At 39.5% G+C, this 21,646-nt stretch overlaps 1 protein-coding gene across 4 annotated transcripts in view; it reads left to right on the forward strand.

Moving 5' to 3' along the window:
• The window catches only part of LOC139461501 (calmodulin-like), a 47,690-nt gene that overhangs the window by 11,783 nt on the left and 14,261 nt on the right, over nt 1-21,646 (forward strand). Inside the window, exons 1-2 of one of the 4 annotated variants that reach the window (XM_071243003.1) lie at nt 8,927-9,051; nt 21,081-21,146. The exons of 1 other annotated variant lie outside the window; for it this stretch is intronic. In XM_071243003.1, the coding sequence (XP_071099104.1) occupies nt 8,980-9,051; nt 21,081-21,146 (138 nt within the window). In that variant the 5' untranslated portion in view covers nt 8,927-8,979. Of the gene's footprint in view, nt 1-8,926; nt 9,052-21,080; nt 21,147-21,646 lie in introns of those variants that run through there. 2 more of the 4 variants (XM_071243001.1, XM_071243014.1) reach the window with 2 other exon arrangements.

The raw sequence follows: 21,646 nt of genomic DNA on the forward strand, positions 1-21,646 counted from the left end.
CCTCCGTTTTGGCGCCGTGTCTATGTGAGATTTAGACGTCTGGAACTGTTCTGCCAACAGGTTTTCATAACGGATAAATGATACCACTCTAAATACATGATGCTAGAATTAATGCAGGGTTCACGTTTTTCATTTATGAAAAAGTCTAGATGCCTTAGTTAAAACACCATGTTTTTATCATCGTGTATCGCTGTGCATCGTATTGTTTCATCTTTTATCGCTTTTAAAAGCATACTCGCCTCGCTTTTAACCGATATTCATCAAGGTTGGATGTTTGGCGTCATAGGACCGTTTTTAGATAGAATAGCAAATATGTTTTTGGTTAGATGTGTTCAAAGGTAAGTGTTCATGCAATTGCTGACATTGACTTTGTGAAGACACAAATTGATGTTTACAACGACAACTAGTGGACGATGAGCTTAATGCTAGCATTACTGTCTAATATTTATATAGGAATTATTCAGTATAGCATATTAATTCATGTAAACACTGGAGTAATCAAGATGGCGGATGTGCATTCTGTCAAAGAAGACACAAATTGATGTTTACAACGACAAATAGTGGACGATGAGCTTAATGATAGCACTACAGTCTAATATTTATATAGGAATTATTCAGTATAGCATATAAATTCATGTAAACACTTGTGTAATCAAGATGGCGGATGTGCATTCTGTCAAATCAGTTTTGTCGAAAACCGTTTTCGGCATATTGATTACAATTCGCTAAAATACAACCAGAGTATCGGCACGTATCGATTGAAAGTGCACTGGTTGAGTTCCATCATACACATATTGTCTACAGTCCACACTTCCCATATACGACCTGGCCAAGCCACCACACGATAACAGAATGCTCCATTAATATCAATAAAGTCGCCATCAATTGCAAGAAAAGTGGAAGAATGACCAATCACGGAGCTTGCCGAGTTCTGACGGAGACAAGCGAGTGGCGTTGAAGATCTGGTTTGAAGGAAACAAGTGTCCTTATACACAGTTAATATGAGAGTCAATGAACACAACAAGGAAGTTTACGTTCGCTTTGTTCACAGAATCGAAAAAACAAGCACTCTTTGAATAATGTGTTGGAAATTCGATGAAATTGATCTGGGAATAGTACCTTAAGCCACGACTGAGGCACGACAACTACCAAGTAGAATATGGACGCAGCCTCCTCCTGGAACTCTTGAAATGGTTCCAGGGACAGGATTTGAGAGTTATTTTAACACGGTTTTGTGACCGACTTCGATAAAATCGATGGCGACACGGGGAATGGAAGAGTTGATAGGCTTAACGACATTCAGCTCTCGCCTCAAGCCGAGCCACTTCTAAATCAAAACGTTTCCTTTCAATTAAATACAATTCGGTAACGATGGTAAATGTGTCAATATGCAAGGTGCAGCTCGAGAGCAAAGACCGATCTGTTCTCTCAATATTGATGATATGACTGAAATTCCAAGCATACTGAGCCGATCCTTATTGAGGTACTCTCGATAAAAGACAAACTAAAGCTGTCAATGGCGTCGAAATGGTTTCATCAAATCCTGTAGGGGACATATCCATTATCAAAAGTAGAAGTTAAGACCTCTGTTTATGCATACATAATATAAACTGACCATAATAGAAATAAGTTTAAATTGTGTATTAACAAATACAAATCTATGGCAGTTCCGGCTTTTTGAAGATTTTTCTTTTTTTATCTGAGTTCATTCAAAACAGAAAATAAAACAAAAAAACATTTACTTACCAGACCCGTGAAAACATATCTTGCTCTGAAGGAAAGGGTCTTTGTATCATAGTTATTGGATTAGAATAAATGACTCGGAATATGAGACCTCCTGTATTATAAAATACACAACGCACAACAGCAAGGGACCTTTCTTGTAAGACAGACTCCATTGCAAATTCGTAAAATTCGGTCAGAGAGCGAGATCTCTCATTGTAAATTTGCACACGCAATGCCATGGCGTCACACTGTTTGTTCGTATCAAATACAAGGTTGGATGTGTTAAGTCTTTAAAAAGAAAAAAAAAAATTCAATTTCAAATTTAAACGATACACGGGTTTTCCATTGGAAGAGAGACCGGTCAAATGACCGCAAAACTGACGTTCATAAGCGTATGAACGACACAATTCGACGTTCATACGTTTTTCACGAGACTGTATTCTTGAAATGACGAAAACACTGACGGACTACCTACACATTCCTGGGGAAACCATTGGGAATTCCCTAGCACGAATACACACAGAAGCGTTGTTTCTAATCATTTAGATCCTTTTATCCTGGGACCCGTGAAGATCCGTGGTAGAATAGGTCTTCAGCAACCCATGCTTGCCGTAAAAGGTGACTATGCTTGTCGTAAAAGGCGACTAACGGGATCGGATGGTCAGGCTGGCTGACTTGCATGATACATGTCATCAATCCCAATTGCGTGGATCGATGCTCATGATATCAATCACTGGATTGTCTGGTCCAGATTCGATTATGTACAGACCGCCGTCATATAGCTGTAATATTGCTAGGTGCGGCGTTAAACAACAAACCAACCAACCAACCAACCTTTTATCTTGAACTCATCTTTTTAACATTCATTGAGAAACGCCAGGGAGGCTGACTGAAGACGCTTACGACATATCCCAGTGAACAAAACGAAGAAATGCACACATATATATCCAAACTATCGTAGTATCGACTCAATCCGTGACAAGGCTGAACGTGACAGTCTACAGCAATCTATGAATTTACCTTTAAGTTAGTGTCTATTGACACCTCTATATACTTTCAATGATCGGCCAATTGATCAATGATTGACCAACAGATGTAACCGCCACAGGTTCAATAACAACTTCGGAAAGTTTTACGACGCGCTGTCATTCTGTCTGACGTACTAGGGTAGAAGATGAGCATACATACTCTCATGTCACCTGTCATTTTAAGGAACTGTTTTATTCCGCGATACAGCTGGTTGTTGTATAGATCTTGACCCACGTCATACAAAATGCTGTTATATAAAAAAAAAAATTACTGTCACTTTCAGTGATGGCCAAACATTGTACTGAAATAATCTGGAAATATGGTCATGGAAATATCTGGATGAAATATTTTACTCAAATTAAATGCGTAATTGAATAATCTGCTCCCTGTCGACAACATGTTTTTATCTTGCGATCTTTGCTATATGTAGACGAGCAAAATGATAATACTATTCATGCCAACGACCAAATTTTTTTTCCGTTATGCATTATGCTTTTTTTCAGAACGTGACGTAGGTTACGGTTCTTCTGAATGCTCAACATATAGTGACTTCAGAAATAACACAACATAAAGTTCACTGTAGTTGTAGACCCCTGACAATCCGGGTAAGAAACCCATGCTTATCGTAAGAGGCGACAAACGGGATCGGATGGTTAGGCTCGCTGACTTGGTTGATGCATGGTTGTCATCGTGACCCAATTGCATAGATCGATGGTCATGACGCCAATCACTGGACTGTCTGGTCCAGACTCGATTATTTACAAACTTGCCAAACTAGGCTGGTATTATGGAGTTCGATTTTGTCTTGACTAACGAGTCTATGCATAGTCCAATCAAAATCTCTCTATGAAATCGAAATCCGGTTCGTAAACTGTCATGCAGATTACGGTCGACTGCAGGATTTGCAAAACATGTGCCCCGCCAACTTGGTGTCAACATACATTTTCCAAATCTTTTCATGCTTTTAATGAAGGTGCTCACGTGATTTGATACATTTCGCGATGTAAGATCCGTTTTGTCACAATATAGATCTTTATTATCGATCAGATCGTCTTGACTGGGCGCCGCCATGTTGTTTGCAGCAAATGCAAGTAATACGAGAGGTGGAATCTGATTAGTCCATAGGAGAGGCATAGAAGGGCACTGGTGGCGCTACGATCGAGTCCAGGAATTCCAGCCTAGTTCGGCAAGGGTGGAAACTGGACATTTAAAGTCAGTTAACTCTCTTGCCTCGGGAAGATGGATGATACGAGCACCCTCGGGAACTCAACCTCCTACGTCTGACGTGTCCATCCCGCTATTAATGTGCCTATGTAATGATACACCGAATCTTGCTGATGATGGCGATTGGGCGTGACATAGGCTTATACTTGTTGTGTAAACTACGTGACTGTTGACAACCCAAGACCTACTGTCAATCACGCTGGCGATGTGAACATCATTAATTTATACCGTATAACAAAGATATCCTAGCATGTACTTTGTAAACCAACAATAGCATAACACTGTAAACCCAAGATATCATAGCATGTATTTTCAAATAGCATAGTATGTATATAATAGTACACAAAGTATTGTAACACCAAGACAGCATGATACGTACGCTGTTGACCGATGACATCATGACAAACACAGTATAAACCCGAGACACTACAACAGGTATAGTGTAAACCAAACGTAGATCCAGTGCAAATCACCATGACATATTTAGTGTTAACCCAAGGCATGATAACAAATTAAATGAAAACCCAAGGCATGATGACATATTTAGTGTATACACAAGGCACGATGACAAATTTGGTGTATACCCAAGGCATGATGACACATTTAGTGTATACCCACGGCATGATGACAAATTCAATGTACACACAAGGCATGATGACAAATTTTGCTCATACCCAAGGCATCATGACAAATTTAGTTTATACCCAAGGCATGATGACAAATTCAATACATACCCAAGGCAGTATGACATATTTGGTGTATACCCAAGGCATGATGACAAATTTAGTGTATACACAAGGCATGATGACAAATTCAATGTATACCCAAGGCATGATGACAAATTCAATGTAAACCCAAGACATGATGACAAATTCAATGTATACCCAAGGCATGATAACACATTCAATGTATACCCAAGGCATGATAACACATTCAATGTATACCCAAGGCATGATGACAAATTTAGTGTATACACAAGGCATGATGACAAATTCAGTGCATACCCAAGGCAGTATGTCAAATGTGGTGTATACCCAAGGCATGATGACAAATTTAGTGTATACCCAAGGCATGATGACAAATTTTAATGTATACCCAAGGCAGTATGTCAAATTTGGTGTATACACAAGGCATGATGACAAATTTAGTGTATACACAAGGCAGTATGACAAATTTATTGTATACCCAAGGCATGATGACAAATTTAGTGTATACACAAGGCATCATGACAAATTTAGTGTATACACAAGGCATGATGACAAATTTAGTGTAAACCCAAGGCATGATGACAAATTTAGTGTATACACAAGGCATCATGACAAATTTAGTGTATACCCAAGGCATGATGACACATTCAATGTATGACCAAGGCATGATGACAAATTTAGTGTATACACAAGGCATGATGACAAATTCAATGTATACCCAAGGCATGATGACAAATTCAATGTATACCCAAGGCATGATGACAAATTTGGTTTATATCCAAGGCATGATGACACATTTAGTGTATACACAAGGCATGATGACAAATTTAGTGTATACCCAAGTTATGATGACACATTTAGTGTATACACAAGGCATGATGACAAATTCAATGTATACCCAAGGCATGATGACAAATTCAATGTATACCCAAGACATGATGACAAATTCAATGTATACCCAAGGCATGATAACACATTCAATGTATACCCAAGGCATGATGACAAATTTAGTGTATACACAAGGCATGATGACAAATTCAGTGCATACCCAAGGCAGTATGTCAAATTTGGTGTATACCCAAGGCATGATGACAAATTAAGTGTATACCCAAGGCGTGATGACAAATTTAGTTTATACCTAAGGCATGTTGAAAAATTCAATGTATACCCAAGGCATGATGACAAATTCAATGCATACCCAAGGCATGATGACAAATTCAATGCATACCCAAGGCATGATAACAAATTTAGTGTATATCCAAGGCAACAAATGTTCATGATAACACTTTCTCAGTAAAGTACAGATTCTAGTACTTCTTTTGGTTGAGTCCCATCCGGGATTCGAACCCACACTGAAACTTAGAAACTGTACTTTACTAAGAAAGTGTTATCACAAAAATAACATTTGTTACATTTGACCACTTCCTAAATGGCATTATGTGTTCAAAAACGCAAGACATTATGCCAAATTCAGTGTAAACCCAAGGCATTATGCCAAATTCAGTGTAAACCAAGGCATTATGCCAAATTCAGTGTAAACCAAGGCATTATGCCAAATTCAGTGTAAACCAAGGCATTATGCCAAATTCAGTGTAAACCCAAGGCATCATGACAAATTCAGTGTAAATCCAATGCATTATACCAAATTCAGTGTAAACCAAGGCATTATGCCAAATTCAGTGTAAACCCAAGGCATTATGCCAAATTCAGTGTAAACCAAGGCATTATGGCATTGCCAAATTCAGTGGAAACAAAGGCATTATGCTAAATTCAGTGTAAACCCAAGTCATTATGCCAAATTCACTGTAAAACCAAGGCATTATGACAAATTCAGTGTAAACAAAGGCATTATGACAAATTCAGTGTAAACCAAGGCATTATGCTAAATTCAGTGTAAACCCAAGTCATTTTGCCAAATTCACTGTAAAACCAAGGCATTATGACAAATTCAGTGTAAACAAAGGCATTATGCCAAATTCAGTGTAAACCCTAGGCATTATGCCAAATTCAGTGTAAACCAAGGCATTATGAAAAATTCAGTGAAAACCCAAGGTATTATGCGAAATTCAGTGTAAACTCGAGGCATTATGCCAAATTCAGTGTAAACCCAAGGCATTACGCCAAATTCAGTGCAAAGCCAAGGCATTATGCCAAATTCAGTGTAAACCAAGGCATTATGCCAAATTCAGTGTAAACCCAAGGTATGATACCAAATTCAGTGTAAACCCAAGGCATCATATAAAGTATGGTGAAGATATAAACTCATAACTCCTTTGATTAAGATCATAATTCCATCCTCTCACTACTAACGTTCATGTTGTAGCCTGAAAAAGAATGGGTTCCTGATAACGTGTCACTAATCTCTTGTTGTAACATTGTAATACCCGAGATCGCATACTTGTGTTTTATTCTTATCAGATCAAATATCTCATTATATCTTCAGTTGTGTTTCTTTACTTGTACGTTATACAATGCCGTGACTGTCAGTCTAGAAGAGACAATATGTACACCAGTCAAGGACTCCACGGCATATGTCAACCGAGAACCGTAAGACATCTAAAAAGTAAGAGATACTTCGCGACATTTGAACAGTGTTACCCGAGACTGCAATTTGCACAATGTAATCCGCTTAAAATTGACAGAATCATGCTGAACAAGCAAGCGTTACACTACTGGACCCTTACACGTGAATACGCGTTATGATGACATTGTGCCATAAGCAGCTTGTAGCAGCTCAACGTTATTAGGCATCCTGGCTGTGTGTTACAGGAATCCATTTCAACAAGAAGTGGTATGGATTGACAGCGTGGATATTAATATACAATTCGGTGCCTGAACTCTTATTGAATTACATCATGCAAAGCACTATCCGCTGTAAAGTGCAATGATATGTTATATATCAATGAAAAATGTTCCTATGATAACAACCGCCTCCGTGGTCTAGTGGTAGAGCGTCTGCACCGAGAGCGGAAGGTCCGGGGTACGATCCCCGGCCGCGTCATACCAAAAGACGTTAAAAAGATGGTACTTGTTGTTACCCTGTCTGGCGCTCGGCATTAAGGGGATAAAGCAAGGACTGGTCGGCTCGGAGTCAGTATTCTGTGTCTGAGTGGGGTATTCATGTTAAACTGCGGCATGGTATCTCAGTGAGCTAGCACTATAAATCGGCATCAGTCCGTTCTAGTACAAGCAGCCACAGACACACACACACTCACACACACACAGACAAACACGTGCATGCACGTCGCTATAAAAGTGCAATAATCTTGGACGCGACGTTAAACCCAATTTCACCCCACCTCCTATGATAACAGGAAAATCAAGTGCACAAAATGCAATGTTGTTTGATATCTAAACACCAATCTCAAATTGGAAAATCATCACCCGTGCATTCTTTCCATACAGTTACCATATATTCATGATAATGTACATATGTAATCATGACACACCATAAAGGTCGCTAATTCCGTCTATCATTGAAATAAGGTATGAGAGAATATCTAATCGGAGACACCACATACGTAATTTGACAGTCGTTGGTGTAAATCTGACTTCGGGATAAAATGTATCACCGTTTTAATGAAAAGGAAGCGTTTACATCAATCAACAATGGTAAGTAATCATGTACGTCCCATTACTCTCACTGTGAAGCGAATTGACTGGAGAGTGATGCGTGATTGTATTACCCGAAACTAATTGGAATATACTAAATGAAGATAATTGGTAATGGTATTGGCAGGGAATCTGTTGGTATTCCTCAAAGCACTCTGGCTGTAGGTATGCGAGACTGGCGCGGGTTTCGCCAGCAGAAAAGCACTGTTAACAGAGACAACGCTTGTCTTAACAACCATCAGTTATTGACGATGAACCTGTTGTCTGATGATAGTTGAACGCGAAACTAGATCAAACACGTTGATTATTTTTAGCCAGAACCGCAGTCTGTCAATGGACAGACGTGACACAGTCGGTGTTGGAGACAGGCGGCCTCTCGCCCTGCACTTGGCTCTCACTGAATTAGTGCGGCTTGCATTGCGCTGAAAGGGATAAACACCCTTTTGCTCCTAATTACCTGAATCTAATCCGGATTCGGATCAAATTAACTGTGGGAGCTCTGAACGAATTTGGGGACAGATCCCGTGAGAGCATCCCGCAAACATTCAGATGGTGATCTTATGCGCATTGAGCCTTGTCTCCGTGTAACGTGACTTCCGGTCCAGGCTAGCTAGCACATCTGTGCGCTAACGGAGTTGTATACCTAGCTGGTGGAGACCGTGCCAGTGACAACAGGAACGATATGATTAACCAGCACATCGACTCAACGACAGCAAAGAACGCTATGCAGAAACAAGCAAGTCAAGACAGCGAGGTAGGAGTATGGTAGATTTTGAAGAAACTTATTGCATCTAGTGTAGATTTCCAGGTGATGAAACCAGTTACCAGCTCAGCAGAACACCTTCAGTTTCCAGGTGTGCTCGTGTCGTGAGCTACTGCTGTCAAATTGTCGTTTCGAGATGTCAACATATTGAGCGCTGTGTGTTTTGGCGTCCTTGCTTCAGGGAAATCAAATATGTCGCCATTTATTAAAATTCCCCCAATATTAAATGTCAATCATTCGTCTGACGTGTCAAGTGTCAGCTGAATGACTCGACGTCAACACCTACAGAAAGCGGTTAGAGGAACAAACACTCCACATTCGCGATATATTGACCAGTCACACACATCCTTCGATGCAACAGTGAGAACGTTGCATGATTCTTTTTTCATTTCTTTGTGTAACAGTTCATTCTCTCCAGAACTAACTCCTTACCAGATCTTTAGACACACACACTGTACGTCGGATAACATGGCATATTTACATAAAAATTATCTAATGTTTAACATCAGAAATAAACCAAGAATGTGCTTAATAAATATATCAGGTTTATTGAAACGGTCAAACAGAATATGTGGACTAAAACTGTTCATATTGATATCATAATAATTAATAATCTTCTTGGGCGATATGAGTAAGTGTTAAGGTGAAAATATATGTTGTTCAAAGTATAACGATCCAAAATATTATAAGTTACATAAATTGATACAGCTAACCATACAAGCGTTATTAATTAGAGAATGAAGTATATTCCTGTATGAATGTCCAAATGCGCGAAACTATCATGACCTCGTCAATCCTAGACACTGTTTATGATGTTGTGTCCGTCTGGAAGGTATAATCCTAAATGTGCAATTAACAACATTATCACACAAACTATTTAGCAGAAAAATTATCATAATAGTCATGATCATAATAGTCAACAATAACCAGTACCACACGTTTGAGCTGCCTGTCGACGTATGAGTATGCTTAACTGCCCGATGATGTGTAGTAAATTCGATTAAAATGTTGTACATGTCTGACTATAGGGATACGATTACTTGAGTGCTTGTGTATGACTGTAGTGTTTGTGTATGACTCGATGCGTTCCTACCGGCTGTTTGAGTTATCACAGAGCTTTGCTAGGCAAATTAGATGTTCTGAATAATGAACGACGGTGCCATCTGTTTGGCAATCAAGGCCAACAATATGTGCATTTAAGATGTATTGATCTCGGCATTTGCAATAAGTCCTCGATAGGGAAATATAAATCGATTTCTAATTCAAGAAACTTTTCAATTCTAGTTCTCAACACGGTCGATTGAAAACAAAGGTTTTTATGTGTACTAACCACTAAAGTTAGTCAAAGTTGCAACCAGTGTATTGATCATGAAGAGGCTGTGATGAATATCAAGCATCAAACATGCAGAAACTATAGTGACTAGGTCAACGAAATACACTAAATGATATATAATATTTTAAAATAACATTGCAGTTTCTATAGGATGCAAAACGCTACAGATAAAGGTAATGACACACGACTGCAATATGTTTTATAACACCGCTGTGAATATGTATGGTTTTACGGCGCTTTAAGCAATTTTCCAAAATTAGCATAGCGAGCGGTACCTGAAATGGACTTCACACATTATACCCATGGAGGAAGTCGAACCCGGGCTTTCGGCGTGACGGGCGAACGCTTTAACCACTGGGCTACACATCGCCCTAAAACAATGTACTTCATCCAGAGTAGGGCCGCAATTTTAAATCAAGTATTACATCGTAAATCGAGATGTATTGCATACTTTTGCAATATTATATGGTAATATCCACGTTGAGAAACCAAGGAATATTTGTAATTAAATATTTGGAGAGGTGACAGAACGCATTCTATTTATTTATCAACTTTCTACATATTCTGAACGTTGTGATTAAGAAAGACTGATCCTCTGATCAGTGGTGCAATAGGGTTATACGGGTAAAATAGGTTAATATTCGTCTGGTCATACCATGATCAGGGTTTTCAGATTTGCTTTTTCTTCACAAAGATTGCAGTTTTGAATCACACGTTGTATGTGTTTTCGAGAATGACCCACTGTGGCTTGTTGAACAAATATTTTTATGTTGAAACCTCTCGTTCAAGGAAGAAGTTCGACCTAACCTGCATCCCCAGCCAACTGATTCTAGTCCCTCCCAAAACTCTTTGCATGTCTTCAAGTTAATATTTATGATGCATATCAGTATAGTATTTAGTGGTTAGCTTAATAACAATGTCTCAGTTTTAAACACTGCAATTCGTAGTGTCTGGAAGTAGATAGGACATAGGCAGAGGTCTTGGAGCAAAGTCTACCTTCAATTTGCCGTCTTGCAGTCATGCAACAATCGCAGGGTAGAAGGTTGTATCTGTGTATATTTCAGCCGCCAGCTTGTCGCCGGGAGCTCGGTGGGGTCCTTTGCTTCTGAGCGGATGGGACTCACAATGCTGACCTGGCATAAAGTGCCCTAGTATTGTACATTGTATGTCATTACATTGACGTTTGTCGTGGAAATATCATTGTCATAATCAAATCGATTATTGAAGGTAGCAAGGACAATATTTATTTCTCAGAAATGAGAAATAGATTATTGAAAAATAATATCGTATGACTGTACGTGACGTCACCAACTGCAGCCTTTAGCAACGTTTAGAGACATAGTAAATATATGAGAGTGAACAAGTGAGTGGGGTTTTATGTTTATTTAAGTTTCTGTAATTAATGCTTTGTAATGTAAATAAGCGAACACCAAAAATGAGCAAGTGAATATGGTTTTACGCCGCTGTTAGCAACATTCCAGCAATATCACGGCGGGGGACACAAGAAAAGCTTTTACCACTCTGCCACCACACCGCCCCTCCGAGAATGAGCTTTTCACCTTGTATTAAGGTCAGGCGGCGAGGTGAAATGGGGTTTCCTGTCACGTACACACTTATTACAGGTATAACGCGTATGCAACCTTTGACCTCTTTTGTCTGACGCGGCCGGGGTTCGAACCTCAACGTCCCTCTTCCAGGGCAGACGCGCTATCCACAACATCATCGCGTCCCTTGTACGATGAAAGTAACAAAGGCGTAGACACGTTTACTCAATGCATATGGAAGGTGCAATGTCGAAACGTTTCTACATGTTTACTGCCTGATGTTTTACGTTGCTTCGGCAATATTTCAGCAGGTACGGTATGGCCAGGGCCTACTTGCACAAAACTAAGACTATTGTAAGCCTATGTAACAGTATGGGAGTTAAGGTCATCTTAGCGCTAAGATGCAAGTGGGCCCACATTTTCGGATTCGACCCCGAGTAGTCCTCTAGGCTCTATTACTCTCATTGTAGCAACGAGCATCGTTGAAATAACGGTATATTTCCGAAATGACATTTCGAACAGCTGATAAATGTTTTAGACTGAAATTTGATTTGTTCTTTGCGTCATTCTTTTAGGGAAAACGTTAGATGTGATTAAATATATAACGTCAACGCGAGCGAACAATCAGTCTTGAATATCTACCGAAACAGATTCTCTAGGGTGTAAAAGGCAAAAAAGCGTTGACATCAAATAGATCACTGAAATCAATGATGATAACAGGTTTGCGCGAAAAGATATATGTATAAAATATGTCCTGTGTTACCGGTAGCACCCGCCACACACAATTTGCATCCAAATGTAAGTGTTTGCTTGCATGGCCTTTCGCGAACACCTGGTGTCATCACTATTTGATGGCGAGATTCATAAACACAATGGACAGATTTCTTATGATTATGAAAATCACGTTTGTCACTTATATTTACATTCAAATTGTGACACGACATTTGTAAGACAGTATCAACAAAATACTAACACTGATTCATCTGACAGGGAGTTGTTTTTTAATCTATTTTTATGCCTCATAATATGCATTCAAACTTGCTTATGATGCAAATTGAATTTTAATTCAAAGGAAGTGTCAACAAAACACTGGTAATGATTCCTCTAAGAGGGACTTGTTTTTTATATATTTTTGTTTCCTTACATCAATGTTTTTTTTCTGCCGAGCCTTGTAATCTCTTTAAATTTACTTCAATGCACGACCTCGTCACAATTTCAATCTCTCTGCCTCCTTATAGCTCTGGCTGTCGTTTGTGTTCCGGTCATACAACTGTGTGATACGTCTAATTTGGACTTCTCAAAGCTACGGCAGCCTCAACGAAAATGTCCTTGTCTTAAGGTATAACTGATCTCCATTCACGATGTCTTCCGTCGTGCTCTTAAATCGATAGTCTAATGACTTTTATTTTTACAACACGTAATGACCACAGTGGCTTCCAGGGAAGAGGAATTTACAAACAAATATCACAAGCAAAAAGAGTGATGCTAATGAATCCAAGGCCCACATGTAACATCATTAGCTATTAGCTAAATCGCCAGGCAGCTGGATCGCCATTTCCATGGAAACGGAATGTTTTTGAGTTAAATATACCTTGACGTCTTTAAAACCTTGAAGAGGAAGGACGGGTGAGCCTGTGCGCAATGCATGGAGGAGGGGACACGAGGGACTCAACACCAACATGTGGACTTGCTGACGTTGTGACTTATACGCTAGGGATTGAGACAGTTGCTCGCGGTTAGCAGTAAATGGTATTATATCACTACAGGGATATTATCTGGCAATTAATGGATAATAGGGACGAGGTGATCACTCAGATGCACTCGTTCAGATGCAGAATCAATGAGACTGGACGTACAGTGAAAGTCTGTGTAATGGACATATACACTGTATAGTTATGACAAGAGACTTGAAGTATTTTTATTTTTTAAATAAAATGAATAGGTTTGGTGTAGATGTGTTTAATCCAAGCATTTGGAGCGTACGAAATTGATTCCTATTTTACATCACATTTGGAATATTTTACTAGAATGTGCTTCACGTTTGTCGAACTATGAGAATTGTACACAGGTTTCGTTGGCCAATCGAACGCTTTATCCTCTAGGCTACGTCACTCTCCCCATGGTAAAGATGTTCACTGTATAAATACAAATACATTTCCGAAATGCAACTTGTAACGTGTTTGATGAAAGCATTTTTATCCACAAATGATCACTGCATAGCATCAGAGAGGTTGTGGTAGTAGGGACTCTCGTGTCTTTTCTCTGATAACCAATAATTCCTCCTGGATCACGAGAGTATTGACAAACACAATTCTTAACGTTCCTTATTTGGTGAATGAAAATGAAGGTTGCTGAAACTACATAATCGAAATGTGGAGTGCTCCATCCCATTTCCTTCGAGGGAAAGAATTGGAATGACATTAGCTACAATTTCCTTTAACCCTGTCCAAATATATACAGTCTAAATATTACAAAAGAAGTAGGCAATTACGAATTGCACTTTTGGCGAACCCCAAAAATGGTTTGTTGAGAGAAATGTGCAATCTCCATATTGACATTCGATCTTCTGAATGATTTCCTGCTCCAACTCCTGACAAGAAGTATAAAAAAAGTCCACCTCCATCTACACAAGCAACTAGCAGACAGCGGTTAATCTTTCACTCGCTCACAATCAACAGAACCACCAACTAATTTCCTGAATATCAGGAACATATTCTTCCCGAACATCGATTGGCAGAAAAAAGTGTCAAACATAATTTTGGGCAAGAGAGGTCTGAGCAAGTTTCTTCGGAGGCTGTGAGATAATTAGGCACATGCCTCAAGAATTAAAGTGGTTGTTAAGACAGTAGGCAGGAAACGGGGGACATGAAGGGCCAGTCGGCGTACAATGCCTTTGGTGTTTTGTCGGTTAAATAAGTATTGCGAGTTGCAGTTAGCTGAATTAAGGAAATATTTTGTCTGAAAGAGAAATGGCCATGTTTGAAGGAATTGGGGACCTTTTCATGTCTTCTTTTTTAACATCTCTAATATTCATTTTTTATGCTTTAAATATTCATCTGCACATATATGTTTGCTTAATACAATAAATGCGACAAAACCCTTTTATTAATTATATAAGAAAGCTCTGTTAAAAGCAGAGTCCTCTGTACGATGATGAAGCGTACATATTCTATAGAAACGGCATTAACCTGGTTATAGAACACATAGTAGAAAACGTGTACATGCCATTAAAGGGTATTGGGGGTCTGCGAGAATATGATATTAAGCATAGAACGAGGGTTTCCAACTGTGAAACCAAATATATGTCAAATACGCATTCCAGAATGGTTTCTTATGAGCGGTCTGAATGATCGTGGGTGGACTCCCGCGATATCACCTGATGCTCTGATGATGCCCTGAGGGTCAGATAATGATGGCATTAACGGTTGTCGCATGAAGATGAGCGGTGGTTGGGTCGACTGGGGCCAAGGGGCGGTACAGGCGGCAGGTGACTGGAGGTAGAATGTGGAGGTGTCCGGCGTGGAAGGCAGCGGTACAGGCGGCAGGTGACTGGAGATAGAATGTGGAGGTGTCCGGCGTGGAAGGCAGCGGTACAGGCGGCAGGTGACTGGAGAAAGAATGTGGAGATGTCCGGCGTGGAAGGCGTAGGAAGCCAGACAGCAGGGAGATGGCCCATACTATACCGAATGAATCGTACACGGCAGCGTCACACATCTGGATGATTAAAGACACCAAGATATGGGATTGGACAAAACTGGCAAAAATAAACGTACAGATATCAAACCCAGATACATGGATAATTTCAGGGGTACTGACTTGCCGTCCGAAAGAATCAATATAATGAAAAACGCCAATGCAAGAGAATAACCAGTTTTGATTATCTGTCGAAACAGATTCTTCGCCTAGAATTCTACCTTCATTCTACACATTTTTATGTGTGATAAATCGAATGTACATACACATTTTACCTCATTAATAGCAGAAATTTCTTATGATTATAAAAAAGTGTTTTTCGCTTTATTTGTGTTTCAGAAATTACTGATTTATCTTTATTCTAATTTGAATTCAACATACAAAATGGGGTTTAACTAAAATATTTCTTCTTGGGGTTCTTCGTTATCGGTCGTTTAGGACAATTTGTTTAATCTGTAGTTTATGCTATGTATATTACTATTGCTTTTCACAACTATTTAAATCACGAATTGTTAATTAATATATATATATATATATATATTAAAGTCATTATTGTCACATCGTAATTGTAACTCCTAAATAGAAACAGCCTATTAAATTAAACTATTAAATCCAACGCAAAGTTATTTCTGTAAATAATGTTGTATGCTTACATTTGAAGCAAGCAAAGAAATATTGTAATACAAGGGATCACTTGCTTTCACGTTTAAGAACAACGTATTTAGGTTAAGAGACCTTCGTTTGTCCATCATATGCATATAGCCCTTTGTTGGCGGGCCGAAGTTAATAGACAGACGCGTACGCCAGTTGCAGCAGCTGCCTCGCAATCTCCACCTGTTCTTGGATGAGGTCCGAAATTAGCAGTTACCGCTTGGTCGAAGAGGGGAACCTTTTACCGCAGTGGTTTGAAGAAGGTCTGCATCGATCCTCAGTGCTTACATGTAGCTCCGACATCTGCAGAGACGTCCCCACGTGCTTGTGTGACTCATGCTTATGTCTGATGTTTAGGACAATGATACCTATATCCAGAAGACGGGATGTCATAAAAGCAACAAAAGCCATCTTAAGGAATGAATCTCTGCTAAAAGCGGAGGCGATTGAATGATTCCGACTGCATGTGTTTATGGTGAGGTGAGGTGAAATGAGGTAACGTCGCGTCCAAGATTATAGCACTTATATAGCGACGTGCATGCACTTGTATGTGTGGCAGCTTGTACTTTTTATAGGATTTTATAGTGCTCGCCCACTGAGATACCATGCTGCAGTTCAACATGAATAACCCACTCAGACACAGTATACCGACTCCGAGCCGACCAGTCCTTGTTTTAGCCCCTTCATGCCGAGCGCCGGACAGGGTAACAACAAGTGCCATCTTATCACGTATGTTGGTATGACGCAGCCGGGGATTCAACCCCGGACCTTCCACTTGTAACCCCCCCCCCCCCCCCCTCTCCCGGTGGCACTTGTAAAGGCAAGCCATTTGTTCGCCTAAAAAACACCACGTGAACATATGGTACGTGTTAAAATAGGGATTTGCATCGAACATAACATTCGTCACTGATGCGTCCAATTGCGTCAATCATAATGCGTCTATCATAAGCCACCATAATATTTTTGTGCGGAAGCATATTGTTTTGCAATTAAATTTATACATTCAGCTTTCAATTCTCGCACCGTCTTCATCAGACAGAGTAACTTTGATATAACTTGAACATCAACACCTTAATTGTGATCCTATCCCAGATTTATAGCAAAGATCACCTGCTTGCCAACCTCCGGTCTTAAGCGGAAGTTTCCGGGTATTGATGGTCCTTACGGAAATTAGCAAACCTGAATCTGTCTTCCGTAACAATATTTCATTTCCTCTATTGGAATCGGACAAGAAGCAGGTAACATGTATCCTTTCTGCAAGCTGACTCTATCACGTGCATGATATAGGCCAAACACAGTGATTTAATGCGATTGTTTACGTTTGATTTCCTCCAAAATCCAGTCGTGTGTTTCTTCTTGTAACTGGGCCAGGATCTTGATTTAAGATCGTGGAAGCTAAGAACACTGTATGATTAAAGCTATCACTACCCCATGATCAGTGTGTGGGAAAATGGTTGTATTTGGTTTGAAGAATCCTAAATAGTCATTATCCCAAACAAATTATTTGAGAACATTCTCGTCGGAGAGTGTAAACAGCGTGCCCCTAAATATACAAATGTGATCCAAACAAATTTGTCTCGTTTACGGATTATTATTTTCAAAGCATTTTATGAATTCAACCCATGTTAGTAAAGCACTCGACACGAACCGACAAATTGCCTCGATTTCACACAACGCTTAATGATTTCACACAACTTGCACCTAAAAGACATCGCACAAAGAGAAAGGCTTGTCCTCGCTATTGTACATATAAACGACTGAGGCATTCTATTGTGTACTTATGTTCATAGATTGCTGTCATCAATTCCTTCCACAACAAAGGTCATTCCTGTCATACGGCCCATCTATCTATCGGGATCAAACAAGTTGTTCATGCCCTAGCGAGGTAATCTCATGACTATGTTAATATGACATGTAGATCAAGTGAAATTTATAATCTCATATGATATGTTAATAATTCTTATGTCAATTTATCAGTTTGACAAATCTCGAGTAAAACCTTATTGCATCTGGTGACCTAAATAAATGTTGACGGGACAATTGATTACTTAAACATGATATAAATTATACTTCCTTGGAGAATGGATGCAAGCTCCATGTTTCCGCATTTGGTTAGCTCAGTCAATACGTATATACAAGTAACAGTTTATGCAGTCAAATTAATTACACAAGTACTTATTTAAGATATTGCTGGAACCACATATTACATCCTAGATACATTCTATATAACGCTGTATTGATTTGTTGGATGTCCTAAGCTCTTCCAATGCCCTAAATAATCTAAACGCCGAGCTACGTTTATCGTTATATATCTTAATGATCGGGCCCACAGTTCTTGGAGGTTTAGTGTGCTGCAATTGCAAACTGCATCCTTCAGATGTGCAAGTATACGCTGTCCGTGTCTTTGAATTCCTGTTTCGACCTAATTATTGTCCTCGGTTTATTGGCTTCCAACCCCAGTGGCTTCGTCAAGATTGGGAACCTTTGACCTTCCTTGACACGCCACGATATATGACATATTGGATAAATCAAACCCACCCACCGAATCCATTCTGATCAACGTGACTACTGTCACTGCATGAACGGCGTGTTGCAAGTTCAAAATTAATGTTAACCTGATCTGTCTATCATCAGAGAAACTACAGTGCAGCCCACGCAGCATCATAAAGCGCATGGTCACTCTTGATGTGGGTCAGTGTCTTCAAACATCACCGGAGATAGAATATGATCACGATAATCGTCAATATAATCCACACTTATCAAGCATAACACGTTAGTCTGGTTGTCTATCGGACGTGATTGATATCCCCAATGATAACGTTTACAATGTGATCCATGACCTCCTGTGCGGGGGCCCCAGGGGCAGTATACTCGTGTTGGCAGTCATTATTGTTCCGGTTCAAACTCCGAGATGCTTTGGTGCAAATGGGACAGCGATGTTGATGCAGCCATACTGACTGATGGTCAAATGTAGGCCAATCCTTTGCCTAACGCCATTTCACATTTCGGTCGATGAAACTGGAGTCATATGGAACCTTCAAAACTTTAAAAAGACATGTTGCTTTTTATAGAAATTGACCCATAAATATATGAAGCAAATATGTTAGTCCTTGCTGTCTGCTTCTTCGCAAATAATAATATCTAGGAGGTAAGGTTTATTTTGCCATGTTAAATAAATTTCACATAGTTCTTTTTTTTATCTTGTAACATTATAGAGATCACTGGAAATATAAAACACAAACGCCAGAGCATTACAAGTCTCGATTATCTACAGAAACATATTCCATTGTGCGGAATTGGTAAAATGGCTGTTAAAAATATATGAATAGAGAATTGAAAAAAATGGTGATGGCGGAAAGGGTAAGTATGTCCTGTCCTACCGGAAGCACCCGCCACTCTTAACTGCCCTTCAGCTGACACAGACCATGGACATGTTACAACAGTCAATATCCCAAATACCCCCAAATTGTTACAGAAAACGGAAACAGTTTAAACTACTGGATGTTCTTATTTGCCTGCATTATATCATACTTTCTATAAGGTAAAGGCCAATGGCTCAGTGATATGGGTATCACGGGCTAACATTACCATATATTTCCCAGTCTATCTAACACAGCAGATGCACACCCAGTCTATATGATCGCTATAGAACAGTCTTTAAAAATACCTACTACGGAAATACATTCTACTTTCAGTTTCAGGAAAAAGATGGCTGCATTTAAACAGTATTTGGCACCCACGCCAAATGGTAATTTAGAGACGAACGCAACGTTTGTTATGTTACATCTTACACGAAGAACACACGTGCGTAACTCGTACCGCTTTATGAGGTACTGACAGTTTCTAAATGAGTGTGCCAAGCGTATCGTGCGTCTAAACCACCGCGGCAATAACACCTGACTTGGTATCTAGATGCTGCTGAAAATACCAGTTTTCAGTTCGTGGCACTGGCCCAATACCATACCAAGCAAACTTATAGAGTTGCCATTATAAATACGTCTACCTATGCTCTTGTTCCTTGTTTCCCTGTTTCCCTGTTTCTCCCGTTGTCCTGGCGTACGACTGTGCTCGTATGGTAAACGGATGTAGAGACACGGTGTATTCCATGCAACAGCTATTAAAGGGGAAGTGTACACGCAAAAATCACTTTCTTTCTTTTTCTAAACAAAACGCAATTTTAGAATTAGTTAGTATCTGTGTTTGAAAATATACACTCATTTTTTTTCACAGTGAAAGTAGGAAGCTCACAATAGTGTGAAAGTGATATGCCGTTATGAGGCCTTCGTTTTACGAGCGAAATAGGCCTGAGTTATCCCCCTTAGATTATGACGTAATTGGTGCCAATTCAACTGGGTCCCTGTCTATTCTCAACGCAAAAGATATCAAGGACCAGTTTGCGGTAAAACAACATGGTCTACGACACACTCCGGCGCAGTGGTGACTCAGCATAACACAATTCTGGCTGGCATCTGAGATGCTAGAATCACAAAACTGTACCTACACCACGTGAAGCGGCTCTAACAAAGCATGATGACGTCATAATGTTTATCAATTGGCACCAATGACGTCATATTGCAAGGGACATAAGCCATGGTGTTTTTGTTATGGAAATAGAACACATGGAAAATGTGAAAAATATAAATCGTTTTAGTGCAAAAAATATGTTAATTAAATATGATGTTTTTATATTTTTGTCTATGACACTTCTATGTTAACACTTTTAATGTGGAAAAAGTAAAAGAAAAAAAGGTTCATTTCCGTGTGAACTTGCCCTTTAAGAAACTCCTTTATTTCAACAGAAAAGCACTAGCCATGGAAGTGAATCTTCAAAGCAGCTCTCTAGAGCGTCTTCGACCACCAGCGAGGTAGCCTTACTGTTACAGACGCGCATACTCATAGGTTCAATGTCTGATTGACGATCATTGTCAGGAAACCATGTGTTGGAGGTCTTTCATCGCTACTATATTTGATAATAAATAGTGTTTTTTTACAATACTCTGACACTCGCTAGTTTCCATGAATAGGTTAATCAGTCATTGAACTCTTGATTGTGTGCCTTGTGGGTACTGGCATGTGCATGAGTGTCTTAGAGGATGTGGTTCGGTGATGCCCCTGTTGGTTCATGGAATGATATTGTAAACACTGTATGCATGTACAGCACTCAGGCGTAATGTCATGTGACACTGTTGTGATGGTGCAATAATACATGTCATGACACTAAAGTGTATAAGGGTACAACATATAGTGTATCAGGGTACGAGACATATAGTGTATCAGGGTCCTAGACATATAGTGTATCAGGGTCTTAGACATATAATGTATCAGGGTACTACATATATTGTATCGGGGTACTAGACATATTGTG

The sequence above is a fragment of the Haliotis cracherodii genome, unplaced genomic scaffold (genome assembly GCF_022045235.1).
Source record: "Haliotis cracherodii isolate W230 unplaced genomic scaffold, xgHalCrac1.p SCAF_1, whole genome shotgun sequence".
In the NCBI taxonomy this organism is placed as follows: domain Eukaryota; kingdom Metazoa; phylum Mollusca; class Gastropoda; order Lepetellida; family Haliotidae; genus Haliotis; species Haliotis cracherodii.